This window comes from Oryx dammah, unplaced genomic scaffold, assembly GCF_014754425.2.
Source record: "Oryx dammah isolate SB20612 unplaced genomic scaffold, SCBI_Odam_1.1 HiC_scaffold_24, whole genome shotgun sequence".
In the NCBI taxonomy this organism is placed as follows: domain Eukaryota; kingdom Metazoa; phylum Chordata; class Mammalia; order Artiodactyla; family Bovidae; genus Oryx; species Oryx dammah.
Genome location: NW_024070208.1, coordinates 77,014,791 through 77,033,292, shown reverse-complemented (window position 1 = coordinate 77,033,292; position 18,502 = coordinate 77,014,791). Strand labels below are relative to the sequence as shown.

The window sequence follows — 18,502 nt, the reverse complement described above, 5'->3', positions numbered from 1 at the left end:
TAAAGGAAATCAGTCCCGAATATTCATTGGAAGGATTGATGCTGAAGCTGAAGCTCCAGTACTTTGGCCACCTGCTGCGAAGAACTGACTCTTTGAAAAGAACCTGATGCTGGGAAAGATTGAAGGCAGGAAGAGAAGAGGCTGACAGAGGATGAGATAGTTGGATGGCATCACCGACTTGATGGACATGAGTTTGAGCAAGCCCTGGGAGTTGGTGATGGACAGGGAAGCCTGGCATGCTGCAGTCCATGGGGTCAAAAAGAGTTGAGTGACTGAACTGAACTGATGGATTCTTCTACAGTTACTTTCACAGCATAAATGCTCAATAAATATTAGTTGAATAATTATATAGAGTTCCTCAAAGCTATGTTAGAAATTGCAACTCCCTTTGACTAAAGGTGACCTGAATTAGTGTTATGACATCTTTTTCAGGCAAAAGTATGTGGTATTTTTTGGTTGTTTAATAATGAGATTGCATGCGTGTGTGCTCAGTTGTTTAAATCGTGTCAGACTCTTTATGACCCTGTGGCCCACAGCCTGACAGGCTCCTCTGTCCATGGGATTCTCCAGGCAAGAATACTGGAGTGGGTTGCCATTTCCTTCTCCAGGGGATCCTTCTGACCCAGGGATCAAACCCAAGTCTCATGTGTCCTGCATTGGCAGGTGGGTTCTTTATGACTAGCGCCCCCTGGGAAGCCCTAATAATGTGATTAATATCCTATATAATGTAAATGAATAATGTGTTGGTAAATATAGAAAAAAAACTATAGACATTTCATTCAGTGTAAGAAAAGATTTCTCCTTGCTTTAAACAGCAAAATAAAAGATAAGCAACCAACACAGTGCCTGGCATAATAGATTCTCAGTAAATAGTAGTCACAATTAATCACCTTTTATGTTGCTCCTTCGGTCACGGGACAAAGAATTAATACGTTTTCTACCAGTACAAAACAAACCATAACTTTCTGGCAGTCATTCAATCATTCTCTGTGTTAATAGGGATCAAGTTCTCTGTCACTATGTGTAGCAGAGATTCTAATTTGGAGAGGCAAGAAGAGCTGCTTTGAGAAACACTCTCTCTACACAAATAGCAGATGAAAAGATGCAAACACGTCCCCAGATTTTACTCTAAAGGTGAGATACCCCAGGGAACTCGGCAAGCTTTTACAGAAACTTTGAGCTGTGTGAGTTCAGGAGACCTTGATGAGGACTATTTTTTATCCAGCTGTGCACCTTGGCCTACGTCCAGTGGTAATATATTGGGATATTCTGGAACCCCTGACAGGACACATTATAAAAGCAGCATGTACTATGTGACCCTGATTGATTGATACCAACAATTCTGTCCTAATTATTTGGCCATGCTGTCTTATTTTCCCTCTTTCAAAAAAAGAACTCCACTATTCAGGTTTTTTCAGGCTGCTTATAAGTCATTTGGCATTATATTCATAGACTTTTTATATATTCTCTCTTCCCTTGCTTTTTCCAACTTTATTTAAGCAATTTCTTTAAACTGTATGACATGATTCCTTAAGTATGTTGAGGACATCAGCATTTAACTTTCAAGCTTCTTAACTTAAATAAAATTTGCTGGAATTAAATTCCTCTTCTACCATGTTTAAAAATCAACTGACATTTTCCGAAAGGGTTATGGATATTGGATACAAATTTGACACCTCCAAACTCTTCTTACATATTAGAAAACACTAGCATGGAAAGTTGTTTATTATATTTTCATATTTTAGTAACTGATAAGTAAGCAGTTAAATTTTTTTAAAATCAGTTTCTATCAGTCTCCAACAACATAAATCTACATCTATTTGTTTATAAGATAGCTTGATATCCCATGCAGAAGAGGTAATAGTTTTAACCTTTTGAAATTAAGACAGAGCTTGATAAGCTGGCATAACTTTAAGTCCTTTGCCTAACAACAGTGAAAGTGGTAAATTTTACTTTTTGAAAATGCTCAGCACACAAATATGAAATTTTAGCATTTATTAATTCTGATTAGGAAGTACACTGGAATTTGTTATATGATTCTTAGTAACAGTTTATATTATCTTATATATATTTCCTCAAGTAAGATAAAATAAATAAAAAATGCTGCCCTAAATCTTTTCATTTTTCTGGGAAATTAGGAAACTGGGTTACATCTTGATAAAAGAAAAAATTTGCCCGTTTTGTTAGGTTAAATGGTGGTGGCAGGTGGCAAGTTTGTAGACAAGCATAGATAACAGAATAAGCATGAATTTAATGTTAGTTCAATTAATGAGTGCAGAAAAAAAGCAATGAATTAGTGTAGGAATCAAGCAGAGTGCTTTCTGTACCAAAAAAAGTATTTGAAGATCACGGGTTGTCTAGAAAAGGCAGAAATATTCCCATTTACATACGACCCTCCTCGACGAAGTATAGCTTGTCACCCTGATCTCAGTGATTGCTCTTTTAACAGGCAGTATCTGCAAGTACATACTTGTTATATGCCTAGTTTATATTTTTCCAGCAGCTCTTCAAGTAGGGTTCAAGTAAGAACTAAAGGAACTTGAGTTTTCCTTAAGGTTTTAGATGCTTTCCAGGCTGTTTTTGGAAAGTGTTAGGTGCAACGAATGTTGGCCGAGGAGTGGTCCTAAACTGCTGTTTCCGCTTAAACCCCTGCCTCCCGGTCCATCCCATGTATTTTTGAAGGTTTGCTAATTATCATCAATTCTCCTTTTCAGAATTCACTTTGAAAGAGAAGACTCTGTTAGCTGGCTTCGGAGGGCAAGCAGCAAGCCTCATCAGGCCGGGGAGAGGAGGGAGGGGGTCGAATGGTGGGTTGGGGCTGAGTGCTGGTGGTGCGGGGTGGGGGCTACTTCGAGAGGGGAACCGGCGGGGAGACTGCAGTGATACTGCCCTCCCCGGGCGGGTGCAAGCATCTCACTGGTGACGGGTCTGAAAGCACGTGGCTACGTCATGGAAAGCCAGTCTTTTCAATGCAAACTTCAACTCCTCCTCCCTTTAATGCCTGTAACTCACATCCGAGGCTGTGCGAGGAATCCGAAGGGGAGATTTTCCCCATGCTCACCGTTGTTGGAAACTGGCGGAGCGCGAGCCAGGAGCCAGGGGGTCCGTGGCGCTGTCTACCTACTACGACCAGCTTGCCCAGGCACCTCAATTTGCATCTTTTCTTCGTGGTGATTGAGAACTGCAGGTTCTATCCGATCCCACTGAGCACCGGCGATTGATTATTAAAAAAAAAAAAAAAAAAAAATCGACACAGAGAAAGGAGGCTGTGTCTTCGGCTGTCAGACTCGGAGGTGGTATCGGGGTGTGTGTGTGCTGGTGGTGGTTTTTTCTTTTCCGTTTCCTTTCCTTTTTCTTTTTTTTCTTTTTTCTTTCTTTCTTTCTTTCCTTTTTCCTTTTTTTTTTTTTTTTAAAATCTTCTCTCCTAGGGACAACACAATGGCAGTCTTCTCTCAGTGAGACGAATCCTGCTTAGCCTCCTGCAGACTCACTCATCCTCATAGCGATCAAGTAAAAAGGCTATGGTTTTCTCTTCGGGGATCTTTTGTGCATTCCTGTTCTCCTTGATTAACTCTGCTCTCAGTTGGGATTTCTTTGCTTTTTTGTTTGTCTTCACGCTGAAAAAGGATTTTTTGGCCAACCCTTTGGTAATAATCCAGTGGTGATCAAGAGGGATAAAATCGTTCACCCTGGCCGAAAAAAAACAATCACTGAGAAGTCTCAAAGAAATACACCACGTGAGGGGAAAAAACTGGGAGAAGATCCGGAATATCATCGTTTTTCCTATGGTAAAACCGGTGCCCCTCTTCAGGAGAACTGATTTCAAATTATTATTATGCAACCACAAGGATCTCTTCTTTCTCAGGGTGTCTAAGCTGCTGGATTGCTTTTCGCCCAAATCAATGTGGTTTCTTTGGAACATTTTCAGCAAAGGAACGCATATGCTGCAGTGTCTTTGTGGCAAGAGTCTTAAGAAAAACAAGAACCCAACTGGTAAGCAAAACATGCATCATGTTATGTTTTTCCTCCTAATAACCTGTCTGTTGCTCACTGAGCTAGATCTGCAGTTCTGCTATGCAGGAAGGCAGGGGAGACAGCAAAGGACCAGGACAGTGTAGTGTATAGAGCTATTGCATGGATAAACAAGGAACAGCTGGACCCGCGTCTCTGAGCCCCCAAACCCGTGTCAGCATCCCTTGGCTGTGACACAATCCATCACTCGGAGGGAGGAGGAAACTTTTTTTTTTCTTTTAAATTAATGTATCTGGTTGCCGATGTTTGGTGAAGTATTGAAGGGTTTATAGCTTAAGGTTTGGCCCGAGGCAGCCGAAGCTTCGTTCGTTGCCAGGAAAAAGAAGCCGAGAGCTCCGCCGACTTGTGCTGCAGGCTTCGGGGAGACCTAGCTCGGCTCCGAGAACCTGCTCCAGACTTTCTGATTAGCTTGCACAGTATCCGCCACCCCATCACCTTTACCAAAGTAGAAGGGGCTCCCCCTCCCGCGCGGCCCCCGCCTCCCGCCCCCGTCTAGCTCGCGGTGCCGGAGTTTTAACTCCTTCTCGGGTTTTCTGCCTCCGACACCTCCTGTCACTGGGGACACCTGAGCGGGGCTCCTGTCGGGAGGGAACCCCACACCGAGCCGACGAGCCCGGTCTCTCCCTTTAATAAAGCAGTGTCCTCGCCCCGCGTCTGGGTCCCCAGGGTGGCATGCGCCTGGCCCCGGGTCCCTGCTTCAGCCTCGCGGCGATCGTGCGCCCCCTTTCCAAAATGCTCCAACCGGGACACTTGCAGTACGTTACATAAGAAATGCAAATGCAGGTGATTCGGGGGAGTCGGGTCCCCGAGGCTCACTTCCCGGGATCTCAAGTCTGAGGCGTTTGGGGGTGGCCGCGGAGCTGTGGGCGAGTCGCCCTGGGGAGGCCATGCCGGAGGACTGCGTGGTGGTGGCGGCCGCTCGCGGGCGCGGCGGGTCCGAGAGCGCGAGCGCTGGAGGGGGTGGGGCGGGGGGGTGGGAGGGGGGGTGCGGTGTGCGGTGTCCCCGGGTTCGGCCCAGGCCGGGGAGGGACCCGGGGGCGGGAGGCCGGTGTTTGTATCTGGGGGCCGTGTTGGGGGACGGGGGCGGGGCCCTGGCCGTCCTGCCGCGGCAGCCCGGGGCGCCCGGGGCTCCTGACGCCGGCACTGCGGTGTAGTAGATCATGGCTTCCCGCGGGCACCCTGACACTGCGAGCTCCGCCGGGGGCGCGCTGGCACCCGGAGCCCCGCCGGCCGGGCGGCAAGTGGCGGCCGCCTCCCTGCCTCCGGAGCTGGCTGAGGCATCGTAGCTGGGCGGCGCGAGAAGAGGGGGAGGGGGAGGGAGAGCGGGAGGAGGGAGAAGAAGGGGAGGAGGGAGGGGAGGAGAGGTGGGGAGGTGGGAGGAAGGCTGGGTGGGCGGGGATGGAGGGGCGGATGCGGAGGCTGGGTCCCCCTTGTGGCCCCCTGTGCTGCTGGTCCAGAGGGCAGGTGCTCGGATGCGGCGAGGACGCCTGGCAGTTGCCTTCTGCCGGGACCTTTGGGTGGCAGTTGAGGGAAGCTCTGGGCGGCGGGGTGCTGCAGTGGCTCCCTGCCTCCGACCTGGAGTTCTCAGCTCCCTGCTCTGTTTAGCTTGACCGGCTTTCTCTCCTCCCCCTCTCCTCTTTCCCCACCACCCGCTCCGTGCCCTGTCCTTCCACCCTCCTCTCTCCTTAACTCCTCAGTATTTAGCAACTCTGAGATGGTACCACCATCCTGAGCATCACCCAAGGAGAAAGCAGTGTGGTCACCTCCCCAGCCGCATTTCCAATTGGGCGGTGAGCTGTGGGTACCCCGACCAAGCCGGCATCAGGCCCAACACTTGCTGATGGCCTGGTCATACCCAGATCTGCAACACTACCGTCTCCCAAGTTCACGCCAAGACCCCTGAGACAAGGGTTACTCCCTCACACAGGCAAATCAGTGGTCTGTGAAGCCTTGTGTCCAGTGAAAAGATTTATCTCCCTCTGAGAAAGGAATACTGTAAAAGCATTTCTTTGGACTTGGCCATTTGTTTTAGAGATCTAGAATCTCTCCCTCCATAGTGCTGAGAGTGGGCAGTAATTCAGCAGGGAACAGTAAGTTTCCTTACTGCCTTTTATAAATTTTTATTTTATTTTTTTTGGTAAACAGTTTTACTGGAAACACTAATTTTCACCCATACACGATTCAAGATCTTTTTATTACACCTCCCCCATCCCACCCACTTTCATCTTTCTGGAATAAAGTGGTTTTTTTTTTTTTTTTTTTTTGCTTCAGAGGCGTTTTGGAAGGTGTCAAACAAATGATGAGTTATTTTTAGAGCAATTTAATTTGCAGCTTATGAATGCTAAAGTACTTGGGTGTGAATTGATGGGTTAACTCAAACTGCGTCTAACAATGCCTCAACTACTTGAATAGGATAGTTTAAGTCTTAGAATGCCAGGGGTGAGAGGGCCAACCTGGGAGTTGCAGAATTTTGTAAATCGTTTTAAAAATGGGACTTTGATGTGTCACAACATTTGTCTCACCTTCTAAAGTTTTGCCTTGCGACACTGAATCAAACCCATGCCTAGCCATCCACTTTCAGGATTGTAGCTGGTAAATTCTCTTCTCCTTCTGCTATTAACACGAGGCCTAAAATGATTCTGATCCCAAGATAGCACTATAACTAAGAAGTTAATTGGGTAATTAAAATAAAACAAAGACTAAAATCTTCTTAACTGTTAAAACCAAAAAGAACAGATTGACTACTACCTATTATATTACCTTACATCTCAAATGAGGACAATTAACTGGTTTCAAACTAAGAAGCTTGGCAGAATACCTCCAAGTACCGGTACTAGGATCATGAATTTGCTGTAAAGACTTGTTATTAGAGGAATCTTTTTCTTTCTAATTTTTCCAAGTTATAAAATAATTTACTGCTTATTCCCAGTACTTTATCAACAAATACAGAGTTTGCTCTCGGGTTCCTGAGAGAAATGTCAGAGTACTGCTATATAACCAGGTTGGTGTGGAAATAAGCAAATAATAGAGTCAAAAACTTAAGGGCATTTTATTCACCTACCCAAAAGTCACTGATTAGTGTTTAAATAAGAAGTGATAATTAAATGGGTTTTTACTGGTGGTTGTTTTTTATATAAAACTTAAATGGAAAAGAGCATGAAGAATGCATTTGTACAATATACGCTTTTTAAATTAAATTGTAATAGCTTAGAAATCTTGGATAGAAAGTAAATTTACTGTCTTCATAAAGACGTCCAATATCTCACAATACAGCTATTATCAGACACACACAGTCACACACACGTGGGTGCGCATGCCTCTGCTTAAATGTCCTACTTTCTCCTATTTTCCTAGTAGAGGAATATGTTTAGAATAGATGTTACCTGCTTCAACTTTCACTGCATGAGTCATGCAAAGTGACTGTATTTTAGGCAGATCATTAAGTAGGGAATACTGAGTCCAGGGCACTTACTTTGCCTGGAGGAGGGCTTGATCTGTTTGTTTAAACTCATACTGATAGTTTGGACTGACCAATGTGTATCCCAGGCCAGTCTGGGAAATAATCTAGGTCACTAAACTTTGACTGATGGCTGCTAAGGAAATAAATACAGTTGGAAAAAAGAAGTCTGCCATAAAGATAAATAGGAAGGTCATGTCATGGATGTCTATTGAGATACATACTGTCCACCAGGCAAAGGAAGCCACAGATGCGCAAATATAGTAAATCCCTTACATACGAATGACTTCCAAGAATTTGTTTGTAAGTCCAATTTGTTCGTAAGTCTGACAAGTTTAGCCTAGGTACTCAAGAACACAATCAGCTATACAGTATTGTCCTGTAATAGGTTTATAGTACTTTTCACAGAAATAACACATAAAAAAACAAACACAAAGTACAGTACAACAGCTGGTATACAGGAGCTGGCATTGTGTGAACGGACAGGTAAGAAGAGTTACTGATAAGAGAAGGGAGAGGAGGTGGGAGATGGTGGAGCGGAAGGATTTTCAGCAATAGGAGACAGAGGGTGCAGTGTGCGCATGTGCGCTCAGCTGCTGAGTCGTTTCCAACTCTTTGCGACCTCAGAGAGGAGACGGAGGGTGAGCTGCGACTGCACAAACACTCGACAGGTTCTGGTTACTTGCTGGATTCAATTCTGCCTACCCTCTTAGAAAAATGATCCAGTGATGTCTGGGTACAACCCGGACTTGAAATAAAGATACTGTACTATTGTACTCTGTACAGTACTGTACAGTAAAGTACACAAAATGCAAACAATTGTAGAGGGTGCGTGCACATGACTCTCCACCAGACACACGAACAGACGTGACTGGACACGGGAATGCACCTTAGAAAGTTTGCAACAGGAAGGGGACTTATGTATAGCTACGCCCACACACAAATTTCCATGGCTGGATGGATTTTGGAAAGCACAGATTTTAAGAAAAATTTGTAACCAGAGGTAATTTTATCAGGGACCAGTGCTAGCAGCAAGGAGGGTATGAAGCGGGTGCCCTAGATTTAGTTCTGCAAAGCACATTTAGAAAATCGACAAACTCGTGGCCTTGAGTTTCCTCTTCAAAACTCTCTCTCTGCTATGTAACTTTGAGGGGAAACAAGCAGGGCTTGGTAGAAGTCATTGTCACTTTCTATTTCCTCCTTTTTAAGGGTGTCTTCCAGCTTTGCTTTTGCCATTTACTAAGCTGTTTTAGGTGCCAAAAACATCTGGTGTGCCACTGTTACTCATGTAAATATATGTTAGTCTTTTAAAGCTAATTGCTTTACCTCTGGGGAGGTCATGCCTTTGGGAAGTGACAAAATAGGAAGAGGGAGAAGAAAAAGAGAGTAAGCATTTTTCACTTCTCCTGCACCTGCCAACTCATCCTAGGTTCCTGTAGGGCCAGGTGACCCACTGATGGGCCATAGCCTTTGCATTTCTAAACACAGAGCAGATATAATACGGAGACAGCAGATTCAGACTGCATGGTTGGAACACCAAACAGATGTCAGGCCCTTCTTCTTCTCATATGCTTGCCTTCAGAGTGGGATTCCATGGATTCGGTTGCCCAAAAATTTCGTTTTTTTTTTTTTTTTGTAGGATCTTATGGAAAAACTTCAAACTTTTTGGCCAACCCAATAACACCAGTTGACCTTGGACTCCATCCAGGAAGCTTTAGTTACTGAAGTAGCAAAATGAGTTTTGCAGGCAGTGGCACCCACAATTCAATGTTTGTTAGGCTTCCAAGTATTGACTTCTTGGGAGTGTCATGTTTTTGCTTTATGTTTGCTTTAATTTCTATCCAAGTTAACAAGTGTGAAACCAAACGCATGATCATCTGTACCTGGTTTTAACAATGGAGCTCACTTTAGCTGTACCCATGTCCAGCCTGTTCTCAACACAGGCAGCATCCATAACCAAGCACATTCGCTCAAAGGATGCACTGCTTTCAGAAGGTGCGAAAGCAGATTCTATATTTCACATTTCCCACGCGGAACCACTCCTTTAAAAATGTTCAAACCCAGTCTTCCATATTTTAGCAACACAAACATTGAGGACTTTTGTGAAGCATTTTTATAAATGTGGTAACAAGGACAATCACTGAAGTTTTTGCTCCTTTGTACATTCTGGCATAACTCACTCAATTGACTCATAAGCTTTCTATAAATATGTAGATGTCTCAAAATGGAAGCATTTATTCAAAATAGTTTCTTATGCCTTAAGGGGAAACAGTTGGGATGTTTAAACAGTATATTTGAAGCTCTTCTATTAAGTTTTAAATGAGACATTGCATTGTGTCTATATTCTTAAAACCTTTGAGCCCAACTTGGTACTACCTCCAGGAGGGACGGTAGGTCAGGGAAATACCTACTGACATGTCTAGCTGCCTAATGCCATAGTCTGTGCGGTGTTTCTTGGGGTTTTAGACTGTGTACCATGTGCTAGATTTAGTTATAAGAGTTGAATCTGAGGACAGAAAGCCAGGGAATTGCCTCAAGATTTCTCAGTTCCTTTGTATGCCTCCAGAGAGGCACTAACTTTTTTGCTATTCTGCTTTTGAAGACCAGGTATGTCTTGATGTTTTCCTTGTATATTTCTGTAGTTGGTACAAACTCATTTTTTTTTTTTCCTTTTTTTGCTTTGGCAAAGGAAGAATGATGAAGGGTAGAGAAGTTTAACGGAGGAATTCTTAGGGCCTTCCTAAACATGAAAGCAAAAAGGAGGTATACTGCAGACAAGTTTTACAGGGAACCTTGAAGTTTTTAATCTAACCTACCAACACCATCTAAGACAGTCACCTAACAACTGTCAAGCACTACTGCCTTTATCATTGTTCCCTGACAAAAACTCTGGTTGTGACAGATCACAGGTTTTCAATACATTTTAATTAAATGAGTAGTGAAGAACAGGGTTCCTTGAGAAAGTGAACTGTGGGACTGTAACTGCCAGTATCATACGATTTACTTGGTTAAGATCACTTGATGCTTACTCCTTTCCAACAGTGTCAACGGAGAATTTGGCCTCTAAATGATAAAACAAAGAAGGAAAAAGCTATTAGTGGCTTTCTGACCCTTCATCCCAGGGCATCCTGAAACATGGCTTGCAATATTCCCCGGTGCCCACATTTTCTCATGCCCTTATGCTAAATCTCAAAACTTCAGACCATCCTTAAGCACAAAAGCCCAAGAGCTAAGTCCTGAACATTCACTGGAAGGATTGATGCTGAAGCTGAAACTCCAGTACTTTGGCCACCTGATGTGAAGAACTGACTCATTGGAAAAGACCCTGATGCTGGGAAAGATTGAGGGCAGAAGGGGACGACAGAGGATGGATGGTTGGATGGCATCACGGACTCAATGGACATGAGTTTGAGTAGACACCGGGAGCTGGTGATGGACAGGGTGGCCTGGCATACTGCAGTCCATGGGGTCGCAAAGAGTTGGACAGGAACTGAACTGAACTGAGCCACTGAACTGAACTGACTGGCATACACCAGTTCTGGCCCGCTCAGCCTTTAAATAACAAGTGTTAGGGCACCCTTTGGTTCCTTCTGCAGAAGCCTGCTTCGTTTTCTTTTCTGAGCTTTAATATGCTCCTTAAAAAGCGAGCATTTGGCAAAAGAGTTGAGTGAATTTGAATCATTTCCTTTCCGAGATTCCTCTGAAGACGGCACTATCGCATGCGGCACGTTTTTATTCTTGAGGGGACAGCCCCTAAACCAGCACTTGCTGGGAAAGGAGGCGCCCCTACCTGGTTTGCTCTTTTCCGTTTTTTAAGCCGTCATCTGCAAACTCCTGTTTTCCCCACAACCACACTCAGCTACTCGTCTTCCGCCCTCCGGAGCCACCATCAAAGGCACGACTGGGCCGAGCTCCCGCCTCCAGAGCAGCGAGTGGACCCCAAGAGTTCTCTGCCACCGCCAACCCGGCCACCTCAACCGTTCGGATCTGCCTCTAGGAGACGAGCCCCTCGGGTATCTGGCCGGACCGGGGCTCGGAGTCGGCCTCATGGAACCCTGGAGAGAGTGGGGGCGGCAGGCAGGCGACGCGTGGCCTTCGTCCACCGCGACCCGCGGCCAGAGCCCTGGGGGCCGACCACAGGGGCGCGCCCTTCCTCAGAGCGCCGGGGGCTCGGCTACGCAATGCGGTGAAAGCGGCCCGTCCGAGCCGCCGTACCGCCAGACGTTTCCGTTGCCACAGAGATGACCTCCGACCCTGGGGCGTCTCTGGGGGGAGGAGGGCTTGGCGGCCGGCGCAGCCGTTGCTATGGAAACCACGTGTCCGGAAGCGGCGGTGCGGGCGGTACTGGACTCGCCGGCCAGACCGGCCGGGGCACCCCGGGGCCGGCTACCACGCGCGCGTCCCTGTGCGCCCCCGGAGCCGGAGGATGGCGGAGGAGTGTGGTCCCGGCGCACAGATGGCTGCCTTCACCCGAGGCGCCCGGGCGTTCAGAGGAAAAGGGGCTAGGCGGCAGGAAGGAGCTAACTTGCTGGCTGAGGCGCCTAAGTTCAGGACTGGGAGAGGATGAGCCCAGTCCCCACTCGACACGGGCAGACCCGCTGGCTCCTTTAGTTCTCCCGTCCTCAGTTTCCTCACCTGCAGTGTATGCTGTTGTTGAGTCGCTCAGTCGGGTCGACTCTTTGCGACCCCATGGACTGCAGCCCATCAGGCTTCCCTGTCCTTCCTTCACCATCTCCCACACTTTGCTGAAACTCTTGTCCATTGAGTCAGTGATCTCATCCAGCCATCTCATCCTCTGTCACGCCCCAACCTCCTCCTGCCTCTAATCTTTCCCAGCATCAGGATCTTTTCCAGTGAGTTGGCTCTTCGCATCAGGTGGCCAAAGGATTGGCGCTTCAGGGTCAGTGCTTTCAATGACTATCCAATGAATATTGCCCCTGCAACCCATGGGCACTGATTAAAATAGTCTCAGGTCAGTTGCAGCTCTCACATGCCAAGCCTCGTCATTTTCCCACCCAATCCGGATTCTGAATGAACTTTCCCCTCTTCCTCCTGTCTCTCCTGGTCTGTGTTGAGTATATTTTAAGCTGTAGTTTAAATTTGAGATCAGAGAGGGAAGGCCACCTTCGGGCTCATGATTGACCTTTTAGAGGTGTGGCAGGTCCCTCATGGTGTAGAAGTGACGTTGGAAGAGCCGGTTTTGCGTTGTAGAGATAATGCGTCTCCCAGCTTTGATCTTTGGAAGAAGAAACACTTTGTATTTCACTGGTGACACCACCAAGAGCTCTTCATGCATCTTACAGAGTTGTGTGGTTGGTGCTCAAACAGATGGCATTCCTTTATATCTATTGTATTCCCCAGATGTCTTTTCCTTCAGTCTCTAAACATTTTTTGGAGAGGACTTGGCCTACGTTGTCTTGTTTTTCCTTCTGTTATTCTGAACTATTGGGGAAAATCGCAAGGATTTTCAAATCTTAAAACACACAAAACTTCACTCTAAATGTAAAAGTTGAAAAAGACTATTTTGAGGGTATGATAAGGCAGGCTCCCTGCTTTATAAAAGAATGCTATACCCAAATTATGTTTCTGGCAGACAGAGTAGGTTAAGGTTCCCTGCTCAGATGGCTTTACACTTTTAAAAGACATTTGTTGGCCTAGTTTCCAGTCTTTTAACCTTTTTTCTCCCATCTTATGATAATATCCTCCTTGAAGTTTGCTTTTCAAAGAATTGGTCATCAGTTCCTCAAGAAAACTGGTTAGACTATTTATATCTCAAGACACAGGGAAAGAATGTAAGATCCTTCAAGAAGGACTTTAGTTTCCTAAATCCAGGATTTTGTAATACCTACCAGTGTAGGGGAGATGTGGGGATAGCTAAAATGGATAGATGGACTTTGAATTGCTTCATGGGCTGCATTTCTATTCCTTTAAGAACTCAGATTCTGAAACAAGGAATAGTTTTGAATTCCTCAAAGAATTGTGTTACAACTTTTATGACATCAAAGAGCTGATCACCCATCGGACTACGTTATTTTCTGTTTGCTGCTTTGGAGCGGGGAAAAGCTCTTCAACTAGCATGGAAATAAAAAGATTTCTGTGTACTAGACTTAGAGCTGTCTGTTTCAGAAGATCGTTCTTTCTTTCTGGGTTCATAGTTTCACTTAGCTTAGGGGTAGTGGTAGTAGTAGCAGTAGTGTGTGTGTGTGCACGCGTGTGTGTATGCCCATACTCAGTTATGTCCCACTCTTGGTGACTCCATGGACTGTAGCCCACCTGCCAGGCTCCTCTGTCCATGGAATCTTCCAGGCACAAATACTAGAGTGGGTTGCCATTTCCTCCTCCAAGTGATCTTCTGGACCCAGGGATCAAACCCACGTCTCCTGAGTCTCCTGCATTGGCAGGGAGATTCTTTACCACTGAGCCACCTGGGAAGCCTAACTTTAAAAAGTTCTTATTAGGCTCTGAATGTCAGATTTCAGTCTGGCCCACTTCTTACTGTAGAGCTATTTTAAATTAAAAAAAGATTTTTTCTAATATCTTGTCAGGTTTCAGTTGAGACAAATGGTAAATATTCCTGGCAGTAATGAAAAACTTGTTGGATTCTAAGACGTGTCCCCAAAGAATGTGCAAAAGCTCCCACCCTCCCAAGATCCAGAGCCACATCCAGAGACAACCAAAGAAAGGCTCAGCCAATCAGGACATTAACTGCACCTGGGGTGCAACCTACGTTTCTGACCGGCCATGTTTTGAGGACCCTCAGTCTGATGGTTTCCAGGCTGAGTTTTCAGAACCTGAAATGAGACAAACAAGAAGTCAGTAGCTGTTGCTGGAAGAGAAAGGATCAATAACCAGTGGGGCTTGGAAAGGAAGAAACTGTGAGATTTCCTCTTTCTTTCTCAACTGGGCACTGAGATCCAGGAGAACTGAGTCTGGTAAGAATTCTTCGGCCCTCTTAACCAGTTTTGTCAGACTCCAGAGCAAGTGGGGTTTAAAGCAGAGTGAAGGCTGCTATCTACGAATGTGTCGAGGTTGTTCATTAATTTTAACTTGAGTTTCCCACAGGCTGCTCAAGGGAATAACTAGTAGCGGTTTCCTGGAGAATCCCTAGGAGTCCTGTTAGTTCCAAGAGGGGCCCATCTGGGGGCCATCCTTCAAGGGTATGTGTGGGGCATCTGTAAGGTCGCTGATTTGTTTTGTTATGTTTTTGTCGTTTCTTCAGAGTGGAGAGGCAGTTCAGATAGAGGATGGGTAGGCGGGGAGGACCGAGGTGGAGGACAGAGGGCAGTAGAGGGTCTCACAGTCTTCTGTTTAAGGTACCTCTTGTGTCCTTAGTTTTTCATTAGCCATTTGCAGTGAATCTTTCAATTAAGCTATTTTGGACTGTTGGTAATTTTGGAAATAGTGTGGAAAAATCTTTGCGTGGAGCTGGTTGAAGGTAAGAACTGCCAGAGAGGAAGTGGTGAAGTCGAAAATAAGGCAGATATATGGGCTGGTGAGGAAGTGGAGTCCATGTATCTCAGTGGCCAGTTTGAATTTGGGAAGGGAAAGGAGGGAGACATCTAGGATGTTCTGACCAAGGTTTGAATGATTTGGACGATTCCTTTTGATTCTGAGCTACTGACCATTTGCCAATAAAACACCCCTGTCTCCTTGAAACACAGAGCAAAACTTGCCTCTCTCCAGACTGTTTACATTCAAGAGGCTGTGGTAACTTTTAATAGCAAGTAGGAAACTTTGACAAGTTTCCCCTTCTAGATCATAGTTTCAATAGGCAGTTCTTGGGAGAGTTGCTCTGGGTTAAAGAGTTCATTTTCTTGACTCCAAAGTCCATAGGGTTGAAAAAAAAAGAGCCTTACAATAAAGGTAAGTCAAAGGTGTTTTTGTTTTTTCAAAGATGATATACAGTTCTTTGTTGATAGTAGATGCTTTTGTGCACATTACTTTGTTCCATTTGGGGAGTCAAATAATAGTTAAAAGCCAATTTCCCAGATTATTCAGGTCTGGCAAGAAAAAGGAAGTGTGAACTTTATTGAATATACATACGTAGGTTTGTGCACCTGCTTCTTGGATAGAAATGAATGCAGTTGTAATTAAAATGTCTGTTTGTTTTTTTTTAACCTCATAACATTTTGTAGTCTGCACAATTAGAGTGGATCACTTAAGTGTGTGGTAGCCTCTACTGAAATGCTGCCTCTTTCTTAAAGTGTAGTTTGAGAGGGATTGAAATCTCTGATTTTCCTACTTCCTGTGTGGAGCATGTGACAGACTTTTAAAAAAGAAGAAATGTGAGTGGATTCTTTACCCGCTGGGCCATCAGGGCAGCCCCGAAAATAAGGCTCCAAGGCTAAAACAATTGTAGGGTTTTTGTTTTTTTCTTAAATAGCCACTCACTTGAAAGTCTGAAACTCGTCTTCCTTGGTTGTGTTTCTGTTGTATTCCAGGTGTTAGCATTTGAAAGCAAAGAAAGGGCTTTGTTTGCCCAAGGCCTGAGTCACTCTCTAAATTAAACACACAGTAGTTACCAATGGCTCTGCCTCAACATTTTCCTGGGGGAGGGGTGGGGGCGCTTGAAAACAGTGACCCAGTCTGCTCTTTCCTCCTTTATTATCCAATGACTTGTTTCCTAGGAATTCACTTTTTTTCATCATCTTAATTATTTTTTCTTTTACATTCAAACTTCCCACCCAAATGCCAGTTAAGTGACGCAAAATTCCTCATACATCAGACATGTAGTAATAAATATAAAATATTGGAAATACTTAATAGAATGGCTTCTAAATATTAGAAATACCTTCATGATATAGCAATACATTCAAAAATAAATTCTAAAACAGAAATTTGCGGGATCATGATTGTTTACTTATTTTACCTTTCCTAATTATTTCTTTTAAATTTTTATTTCTTTTTTATATTTGTTGATGCTGTTTATCAGTTTTTAGTTGGAATTATATTTCCTTTAAAAGTCTTGGGAGTAATCTTGAACCACAGCGTGCAGAGGTGTGTCTGGCCCCCCGTGGCGCACGGCCCTTTCCCTGGGAACGCGAACCAGTGGGCAACGTGCTCAAAGTGCTAACCGTGCTCTCCTCTGCAGGGCTGTGGCGTCCAGGCCGCTCTGTCCCGGTCGCTTCAGTAAACTGCTTTTCCATCACCAAGGATCCTGCCCATTCTCCCGGCATCTGTACTCTCATACCTGAGATTTTGTCTTCACATCTTTCCTTTAGTTGTGTCTTTCAAAAGGTTGGTCATCAATTTAACTCTTCAGGCAAGGTTGGGATTAGTATATTATACAACTGGCTTTTCAACTTTTATGTATATTACCGTAAGGGGGAAAAAGGGCAAAAAATGCCAACAGTACAGTTGTCAGACGGTAAATGAGATACATCAGTCTGAACTCGAGATATTTATCAAAGGTAGCACTTGTTTGTGGAGAAGGCAATGGCACCCCACTCCACTACTCTTGCCTGGAAAATCCCGTGGACGGAGGAGCCTGGTGGACTGTAGTCTGTGGGGTCGCTAGGAGTCAGACATGACTGAGTGACTTCACTTTCACTTTTCACTTTCATGCATTGGAGAGGGAAATGGCAACCCACTCCAGTGTTCTTGCCTGGAGAATCTCAGGGAAGAGGGGGCCTGGTGGGCTGCCGTCTATGGGATCGCACAGAGTTGGACAGGATTGAGGCGACTTAGCAGCAGCAGCAGCACTCAGCTAGCAGTTGAAACCCAAGCAGTCTTTCTCCAGAGGCGTTGTCTTAAATCCCTATATTGCAGCTACCGATTAAAGGCAGGTTCAAAGGGTATACATGAGAATGGCCGGTATTGTCTCTGTGAATCATTCTATCCTGACACTAAAGGGAAATGCAACATATTCAGTGTTTGGATATTTAGAATTTGTAGTGCTTTTTAAAAAAAAAAAATTGAGCATAATTTGCATACATTAAAATGCACAGCTCTTTACGGTAGAGTTTGATGTCTTTGACTATTGTGTGTAATTTTGTGCCAACCACCCCACTGAAGATCTAGAGCGTTCTCATCACCCCGGAAACCTCATTCTCAGTTCCCACCCGTGCCTCCTGTGAGAGGCAGCCCCGATCTACTCTCTCTGATTTTACCTTAGCCTAGAGCCTCAGATGGCTTCCCTCGGTGGCTCAGTGGGTAAAGAACCTGCCTACCGATGCAGGAGATATGAGATACGAGTTTGATCTCTGGGTTGGGAAGATCCCCTGGAGAAGGAAACGGCAACCCACTCCAGTATTCTTGCCTAGAAAATTTATGGACAGAGGAGCCTGGTGGGCTACAGTCCATGGGGTCCCAAAGACTTGGAAATGATTGAGTGGGCATGCACACACACACACACACAGCCTCAGATGATCAAATCCTGAAATCCTCGTACCCTTGAGCGTGTGCTTTTCACTTGTTGATTTTGAGATTTGCCTGTACCGTCGCATGTGAGATGTGTAGACCTTGATGTGGTAACTTCTGTTTTCTTTTGTAAACTAAAAACTCCTAACTGAACACACTGACTTTGAGTTAACATCCAGAAGTTGTCCGAAACTACGAAGGGTTCTCGAGCTGACCCCACATGCAGGCAAACAAGCCGGTCCTCCCCTGTTACAGGGATGCTGGCTGAGGACGGAGGCTCCTGGGTCAGAGATGAAGGACTGAATTACTCAGGACACGGGTTTCCCAGCTGGCTCAGTGGTGAAGGATCTGCCTGCCAATGCAGGAGATGTGGGTTCCATCCCTGAGTCAGGAAGATCCCCTGCAGAAGGAAATAGCAACCCACTCCAGTATCCTTGCCTGGAAAGTCCCACGGACAGAGGAGCCTGGTGGGCTACAGCCCATGGGGTCACAAAGCATCAGACATGACTGAGCGACTAAACAACAGCAACAGCTTAGGGTCAGCAGCTTCAGGTTCTTGCTTCCCTAGTGCTCATATCTGCCAGGCACCAGTGCTGAGTGGCCAAGGCGGGCACCTGCATACAGTAGATTGGTGTCAGAGCTGAGGACCTCTGA

The 18,502-nt window shown here is 45.3% G+C and overlaps 1 protein-coding gene across 1 annotated transcript in view; it reads left to right on the top strand.

Moving 5' to 3' along the window:
* Window positions 1–2,893: 2,893 nt before the first annotated feature.
* FGF14 (fibroblast growth factor 14) overlaps window positions 2,894–18,502 on the top strand; it is a 637,500-nt gene continuing 621,891 nt past the window's right edge. Inside the window, exon 1 of the mRNA XM_040267416.1 lies at window positions 2,894–3,993. Within this exon, the coding sequence (XP_040123350.1) occupies window positions 3,786–3,993 (208 nt within the window). The 5' untranslated portion in view covers window positions 2,894–3,785. The remainder of the gene's footprint in view (window positions 3,994–18,502) is intronic.